At 62.4% G+C, this 7,887-nt stretch overlaps 1 protein-coding gene across 1 annotated transcript; it reads left to right on the top strand.

Moving 5' to 3' along the window:
• The first annotated feature begins 3,007 nt into the window (after positions 1-3,007).
• Positions 3,008-7,068, top strand: PAFAH1B2 (platelet activating factor acetylhydrolase 1b catalytic subunit 2). The gene is made up of 6 exons (XM_084275083.1): positions 3,008-3,084; positions 3,978-4,065; positions 4,718-4,807; positions 5,013-5,129; positions 6,331-6,453; positions 6,689-7,068. Exons 1-6 carry the CDS (start codon positions 3,056-3,058, stop codon positions 6,965-6,967), a joined length of 726 nt encoding a protein of 241 aa, XP_084131209.1. The 5' UTR covers positions 3,008-3,055; the 3' UTR covers positions 6,968-7,068.
• The last annotated feature ends 819 nt before the right edge of the window (positions 7,069-7,887 follow it).

Below are 7,887 nucleotides of genomic sequence, written 5' to 3'. Positions count from 1 at the left end.
GGTCAAGTTTGCACAGGGATTTGGTGGCTATATTTGAACACCCCTGCCTGACTCTCCTATGCAGCTACTCGCTGCTGCAAGAGATCATCACCTCAGCAAGGGGCTGCTCAGCGACGGGGCGATGCAGCCCCTGGGATCACGGTGCAGGAGCCTTCTGTCAAAGGTTTCCTTGCAGTCAAATGACTAAAAGCATCACTGTGGGGAAAACAAGCCCTCAGTGGCACTATTTGGTAGGAGCGTTGCCACTCAGAGGCCTCCCTGGACAGACTGGCCCTTCCCAACATGTTTTACAGCAACTGCTCCCCTCAAACCTCCCAAATCCCAGAGCTTGGAGCAAGTAGCTCCCCTCGCCTTCTCCGCTCCTCTCCCAGCATCAGGACCAGAGGCAGGAGCCTTGCAGCGAGGGAAACGTACCAAAACATCACTGCTCTGGGTTTGCCAGCAATAAAAGCAATCCCTTGGCTGGCACTCCTCTGCCAAGGCTGGGATTTGAAAGGAAACCTGACCTCCCCAGCGCACAGAAAGCCTCCAGGTCAAGTTTCGGCTCCAAGCTATCCCAGCTGAGCCTTCCAGGCACCGGCATGGCTGAACAGATGGCACTGGTTCCAGCACAGGTATTTCCCCAGTCTCTGGGAGAACACCCGGAGCTCAGAGGGATTGCATTGTCTCCTCACAGCAAAGGCACAAGCTCACCAAACCATGTCACTGTCAGAACTCAGCACTCTACCAAGCTCAGTGGCTGCTAAGCCTATGGACCCACCAGCGAAGAGCTGCTCTGCTCCCCAAAGCCCACAAGCCTCCCTAAACAAGCATGAACCACGGGTCAGCGAAGCAGGAGTGTTCCTGAGCTTGGCAGCCTCTTCCATCATCCGTAAGCAACACGTAAAACCCAGCCCTGCCAACGTCAAACTGGTTTTCCAGATGAAGTTTGCTTGCTCTTTGCCACCCTTCAGAAAGGAAAAAAACCCCACAACTGTTGCCACAGGAAAGACCAGGTAGAGAGCAGGATGGCTACAGGAGCCATCCATACACAAGAGGATCAGCCTCCTGCACTCGAAGCATCAGAGCTCACAGCTCCTGTTGCCACCAGCAAAGTTCAGTGTTCTCAGAGGGAAAACAACCACCAAGCCCCACACCAGCCAACAGCCTCTGAGGCTCAGGTTAGGCCACAGCACGAAGGCACAGGTAGAGAGGGACCAGTTCATACAAGATGGAATAGAACCCAGTTCTGATGAGACCAGTCCAGGAGGTGTTAAGTAGTTAAGCTCTACCAGGACCCCAAAATTCATTTACCGTGGCTACCAGGGCAGAGCTACAGAGTTCAACCTGCGAAACCAACTCTGGGTTTATAGGAACGGTTCAAGGCAAGCCAGCTGTCCATGGATAGGCTTCCATGGCTCCCCTGCACCAGGCAAAGCCTTCTCCACAGCAGCCCAGAGCCAAGGCCCACCCGCTCCCCACAGCCTTCCCATCCCCGGTTCTGCTTCCTCCCCGGTTCCCATCCTGCGGCAGCTCCTGGGGAAGGTGCTGCCATGGCCACGGGCAGCGGGAAGGCGAAGCAGAGGAGAGACCCCCGACTACGGGCACCCTGCTGCGCTCCCAGGCTAACGGAGCCGCCGAGGCCGCTGACCTCGGGAAGGACAGCGGTACCTGGCGACAGACACCTGCGCACAGAACCCGCTCCCGGGGCCGGGCACCGCCAGGCCCGGGCAGGCAGGCCCCGCGTCGAGCCCCCCCCTTGCAGCCGGGTCTCCGTGGGGCGGCCTCCCCGTGCCCGAGGAGAAGGCGGCGAAGGCGGGCGAGCCGCCCCGCAGGACCCCCCCCCCACACACACACACACACCCCCCACCCCCCTCCCGGCCCCGTCACCGCGCCCGCCGCAGCGCCGCCCAACCCCCGGGCCTGCTGACAGCCGCCCGGCCGCTGCCGCCGCTGGGAGCCGGGATGAAGCGAGGGGCCGGGATTCCGCGGGGCCGGCGGCGCTGCCCGCCCGCAGCCCCGGCCGAGCCTCCCCCGCTGCGCTCCGGGCCGGACCCCCCCACTCCCTTCCCGCCGCCCCCCCCCACCCCGCGCAACGGCCCGGGGCGGGCAGCGCTCCCTCCCTCCCTCCCTTCCCGAGGGGCTCCGGGGCCGGTAGGAGGCCCGCGGCCGCGGCGGGCCCCTCACCTTGGCCCGGGTCACCAGGTGCGTGGCCAGCTTCACCACGGCGAAGTTGCCCTTGCCGATGGTCCGCTCGATCTCGTAGTAGCCGATGCGGGCGGGCCCGGGGGGCCGCGGGGGCGGCGGGGCCGGGGGCAGCCGCGGGGCCGGAGGGGGCCCCCCCGCGCCGCTCGCTGCCGCTGCCGCCGCCGCCGCTGCAGCCGCCGCCGCCGCCATCTTGTTGCGAGGAGCAAACCCCCCCCCCCCCTCGGGGCTGCGGCACCGCGTGAGCTCATCCGCGGGGGGGCGGGCGGCTGCCACGGCAACCCGGGGGGGCGGGCCCGCTGACGCCAGCGCCGCCGTGACGCGCCCGCGCGTCACCGCCCCAGCGCCGCTCCGCATTGGCGGCGGGACCGGGGAAGGCGGGGAAGGGGAGGGTGGGGGGGGGAATGTGGGGGCGCCCCCGCGTGGCGGCGGCAGCGGCGGGGCCGCACCGGGGCGGGAGGACGGGAGGACACCCCCCCCCCTACACACACACAGAGCGTCCCGCCGCCCCCCCCCCGCGTCACGCTGTGCCCGGCCCCAAGGGGAGGGGGGACACACACGGGTCAGCGCCCCCCCCCCCCCCCCCCGCCTCACCTGGTATCGCCGGCGGGAGAATGACGCGGCGGGCGTCACGGCTCCGGGAATGACGTCACCGCCAAGCCGCCACCACCACCACCGCCGGGCGCCGCCTAGAGGCCAGTCAGAGCCGGAGCGCCGGGCGGGACTTCCGGCAGCGCGGAAGCTGGGGGGGGGGTGAGGAAGGCGCCCCGGTGATGGTTGGCCGGTGGCCGCGACGGAAGCGGAAGCGCTGGCGGCGCAGGCGCGGTGTCAGCCCGGGCCGAAGGGAGGGAGGCGCCCGCCCGAGAGCGCCATGGAGTCGCGGGGGCAGCCGCAGCCGCCGTGAGTGCGCGGGGGCGGCGGCGGGGAGCGCGGAGGGAGCGGGGCGGGGGGGGGGGGGGGGGTCCCGGCCCTGCTGGCGCGGCGGCCGCCAGCTCGCCAGGCCTCGGGTAGAGCAGAGCGGAGCGGGGCGGGAAGGCCCGGGCCGCGCCCCGCCGCCCGATGGCGGGGAGCGAAGGGCGGGCCGGCGGCGGGGGACGAGCCACCGCCCGGAGCAGCGGCGGAAGAGCGGGCCGGGGGGCGGGAGGCCGCCCTTATAAGCCCGGCCCCGCCGTGATTGCCGCCCAGGCGCAGGTGCGGCTCCCCGCGGCTGGGCCCTGGCTCGCGGCGTTCCCGCCCCGGTGCGGGGAGCGGTTGGGCCTCGGCCCCGTCGGTGGCAGCCAGCGCAGCCCCGATCGAGTCCCAGCCCGGCGCCGCCGCTTTGCCGTGATGCTGACGGGCCCGCACCGCCCGCGGGAGGAAGGGCCGGGCTTGGCCTCCGCCCGGGGAGGCTGCGGATCCCGCGGGATCGGCCCCGCCGCGATGCTCTGCCCTCTGAAGCCAGATAATCCCCCCGAGCTGCGGGGCTCAGCGGCTGTAAGCCGGGTATCGCGATGCTAAGAGGGGCTAATCCCTGGGTTATTAGCGTGTTATCCGGGCGTGCGCCGGCGGGACAGCCTCTTCAAGGAGCTTTCCCGGGGGTTTTTAGGATGCCACCTTCTTGTGGCTGAACACTGAGCGGGCAGGGGGCTGCTGCAGGCTGGTCCAGCAGCCGTGCGTGGAGTGAAACGCATCCAGCCATCGGTCAGCACACGGAGCCAGAGGCACAGCCTGTCCCTCACAGGCATCTCCAGCCAGACAGCTGTTCCCCCATCCCTAACCTGCTGTCATAGCCACTGGAAATGTTCTTTCCCCAGGAACAGAATGAGCCAGGGCAACTTGAATCCAGCTGCAGTTCCTCACGCCGCTGAAGATATTCAGGGAGACGACAGGTGGATGTCCCAGGTAAGGCTGGGTGCTCGTAGGAGGCCAAGCCCTCTTCACCAGGGGGTTGTTGGGCTAGGTTGGATGGGGCCCTGGGCAGCCTTGTGTAGCTCCAGGCCTGGAGGTTGGTGGCCCTGCCTGTGGCAGGGGGGTTGGAGCTCTATGATCCTTGGGGTCCCTTCCAACCCAGACCATTCTATGATTCATTCTATGATTCTAGTGCTGCATGGCCCCTGGCTGCCCACAGTCCTCATCCTGGGGTTGTAAAAGCCCCACTACCCTCAGGCTGGCAGGCCGGCTGTACATCTCAGTCCTGCAGTGATGATCTGCAGCAAAAAGCAATGTGTGTGTGCCAGCAGAGAGTAACGTCCAGCAGATACTCACTGTGGCAACCACATGTTGTTTTCCCTGTCCTGCAGTTGTTGAATCTCATGGGCACCTGCTCATACAGAGCCTGGCTTGTTGCCCAGGGCTGTGTAGTCAGGAGGAGAGTTCAGCAGTGCGTGGGTTAAGGCAGATGGGGGTGTTGGGGGGAGAGTGAATGGGCACAGAGTAGCTTCCAAAAGCAGGGAGTAGCAGGGGGAACTGGTTGGACAAGTGTCCCTTTCTGTCCTGCGGCGCCAGTGTGTGTCCCCTGAGGAGTTTGAGCTTACCCTGCTGCTTTATTTCACAGCACAACCGCTTTGTCTTGGACTGCAAAGACAAGGAGCCCGACGTGCTCTTCGTGGGCGACTCCATGGTGCAGTTGCTACAGCAGTATGAGGTATGGGCAAAGGGAGGAGGAGGAGGATGGGATTTCAGGAGCCAGAGCGGTGCTCTCTACTCTGGTGACTGCTGATAGCTTCTCCCACTGCTCCCCATTCCCTTGGGGTTTATCCTGCCCCACTCCCTTTGCTTGTCCCTGCTGACAGCCCTTGTCTCAGCGCTGGCTTTCACCCTCTGAAGCAAGTCTTGGTCTCTGGTTGCAGATCTGGCGAGAGCTCTTCTCGCCGCTCCACGCCTTGAATTTTGGGATTGGTGGAGACACCACAGGACACGTCCTATGGAGGCTCAAGAATGGAGAACTGGAGAACATTAAGCCGAAGGTACAAACAGAACAGCAGCCCTGTGCTGACTTAGAAGAGACTCTGGTGCCCGTGTGGTGCAGAACTGAGGGAGCTGTTACTCTTAACACAAATTTTGGGTTGAGCAGCCGCTGGCACTGCACGTGGGTCAGGTGTTGCAACATGTTTGGCTACAGCAGGAATATTTGGGAGTCAAGCCACACATCTTCCACATGGGGTTTACGCTCCTCGATGTTGGAAGGTGCCACCAAGAAGTGGAGGTGGCCCTCCGGTCCCAGCTGAAACGTTGATCAGATCTGCAGTTGGCAATAGTTAGAGACTTCCCATGAGCCAGCAGTGGCTCTTGCAGCTGGGAAGGGCGATGGGATCCTGGGTTCCATCAGCAGAGGGGTGACAGCAGGGACAGGGAGGGGATTGCCCCTCTCTGGTCTGCCCTGGGGAGGCCTCAGCTGGAGTCCTGTGTCCAGAGCTGGGGCCCCAGTACAAGAAAGATGTAGAACTATTGGAGGGGGTTCAGAGGAGCCACAAAGATGATCAGAGGTCTGGAGCAACTCCCCTACAAAGAGAGGCTGAGGGAGCTGGGCTGGGTCAGCCTGGAGAAGAGAAGGCTGCAGGGGTACCTCATTGCAGCCTGCCAGTACCTGAAAGGAGCTTATAAAGAGGAGGTGAATCAGCTTGTTAAAAGGGTAGATAATGGAAGGACAAGGGGGATGGATTAAAGCTGAAGGAGGAAAGGTTTAAATTAGATCCTGGGGGGAAGTTTTTTACAGAGAGAGTGGTGAGGGGCTGGAACAGGCTGCCTGGAGGTTGGTGTCCCTGCCTGTGGCAGGGAGTTGGAGCTCTGTGATCCTTGGGGTCCCTTCCAGCCCAGACCCCATCCTATGATAGTTGTGGAGTTGTGGCATGCTGCTCAGGCCAGGGCTGTGTTCTTGGCCTCCAGAAAGGGCTGGTGCAGTATTTCATACAGAGTGAGCAAAGATCTCTGAGGTGCTCCGAAAAAGCTCCAGCAGCACCAGTTCTGCACCAGCACTGAGAGCCAAAACCAAAGCTTGTCAGATGCTCTGCAGAAATAACTGACAGCCACCGGCCTCATGCAGCCTGCCTTTGCCCCACAGCCTGACCCTCTGCACCCCTGGCTGGTGGCAGACGATGTTTGTAGGCTCAGCAGGCCTCCCCTGAGGCCTTTGGAGCAAGCTGACGATGCTTTATGTCCTCCTTGTAGGTCATTGTGGTTTGGGTTGGGACAAACAACCACGACAACACAGCAGAAGAAGTAGCAGGTGGCATCGAGGCCATCGTGCGCCTGATAAACACCCAGCAGCCACAGGCCAAAGTCATCGTACTGGTACGTGTCTGGAGGTTTAAATCTCCAACCAGACCCTGCAGGTGGGGGGGCAGCTCCTCTGGCTCCTTGTGTTGCACTTCAGGTGGACAGAGTCTGATTTGGGGAGGTGGGGGAGGGGGAGGAGTTCCCCTTGTCACAGAGGTGTGAGGCTGTGACAGGCAGCCCGAATCAGGAGGAGGGGAGGCAGGTGCTGATACGTCATGTGAAGCTCTTTCATGCCTCTCCCTTGTGCCAGGGCCTGCTACCTCGTGGAGAGAAGCCAAACCCGCTGCGGCAGAAGAACGCCAAGGTGAACAACCTGCTGAAAGCCTCGCTCCCCAAACTGCCCAACGTCCAGCTGCTGGACGTGGACGTCGGCTTCGTCCACTCAGACGGCACCATCTCCTACCACGACATGTTTGATTTCCTGCACCTGACGGGGGGGGGCTACGCCAAGGTCTGCAAACCCCTCCACGAACTGATCATGCAGCTGCTGGAGGAGACCCCCGAGGAGAAACGAGCTGCCCTGGCCTGAGCAGCTGGCGGCCGCATCGACAGCATCATCCAGCCCATCAGATCCGTTCTGTCACTGGCACTACAGAATCCTTCTTTCTTAAAGCACTTTCCATTGTAGAATGTTGCTGGATGTCCGTACCTAGTGTTTTGAGGGGGAAGGCTAACGTTAACAGCTGGCCTGGCGCAGAGCAAGGGCCAGCTGGGTTGGTTTTACCACAGGAGGAAATTAGTGGAAGGCAGAGTTTTACTTTTAAACCATTCCTCGTGTAAACCCAGAACAGGACTGTCGCTCTCTGCCCCTCTCGTGTCTCGTTGCCGTGTGGTTGTCCTAGAATATCCCACCCCCACCCCCAACCCCACCCTGTAGCCTGTCTGCGACGGCCCCCCCACAGCTCCTGGCTGCAGGGATCGTGCTCTGTGTTGGCTGAGAGCGAGAATCACATTCCACCTAGGAAAGCTGGAACAGATGCATTTTTCCAAACACATTCCCACCTTTTAAAAGTTTTTCCTCAGCTTGGGTTTTACTGGAGGGGTTTTCCTGGGGCAGGGAAGGGAGCGGTTCAGTCATGCCTGTTGCTTTCTCCCCCCGCTTCTTCCTTCTGAAGCAGAGTGGAACCTGAGTTGGGAACATAAAGGAACAGTTAACTGACCTCGTGGAGGGCTCCCTCCTGGGTGCTTGTTCTTGTGCTTGTTCTGCCCTGCCAGCTAGCTGAGGTACCTTTCCTCCCCTCCCTCGTAGCTTTCCCTGGGCAGCCTCCTCCAGGCGCTGCCGGCTGTCCTGCTCTCTGCTTCCTCTCTGGGGTGTTGCTGGCTTTTAGCAGTTGCTCAGTTGAGGATTTTAATTGCCCAGGGTGCCCCGCATAAGGCAGCTGCTTCCTTGCGTCTCCAGAACTGATGTTTCCTTCCTCTGAGGTGCCTGTGCAGTGCTGTTCGTTCCTC

This window comes from Gallinula chloropus, assembly GCF_964237585.1.
Source record: "Gallinula chloropus genome assembly, chromosome: 24".
Lineage (NCBI taxonomy): Eukaryota > Metazoa > Chordata > Aves > Gruiformes > Rallidae > Gallinula > Gallinula chloropus.
The sequence above is the reverse complement of the archived record's forward strand: the minus strand, read 5'-3'. Positions and strand labels throughout refer to the sequence as shown.

Coding starts and splice junctions, on each gene's coding strand:
- PAFAH1B2 (XM_084275083.1), top strand. CDS start 3,056: ATGGAGTCGCGGGGGCAGCCGCAGCCGCC. Junction 3,085..3,977: donor CGGGGGCAGCCGCAGCCGCC/GTGAGTGCGCGG, acceptor TTCTTTCCCCAG/GAACAGAATGAGCCAGGGCA. Junction 5,130..6,330: donor TGGAGAACATTAAGCCGAAG/GTACAAACAGAA, acceptor TCCTCCTTGTAG/GTCATTGTGGTTTGGGTTGG.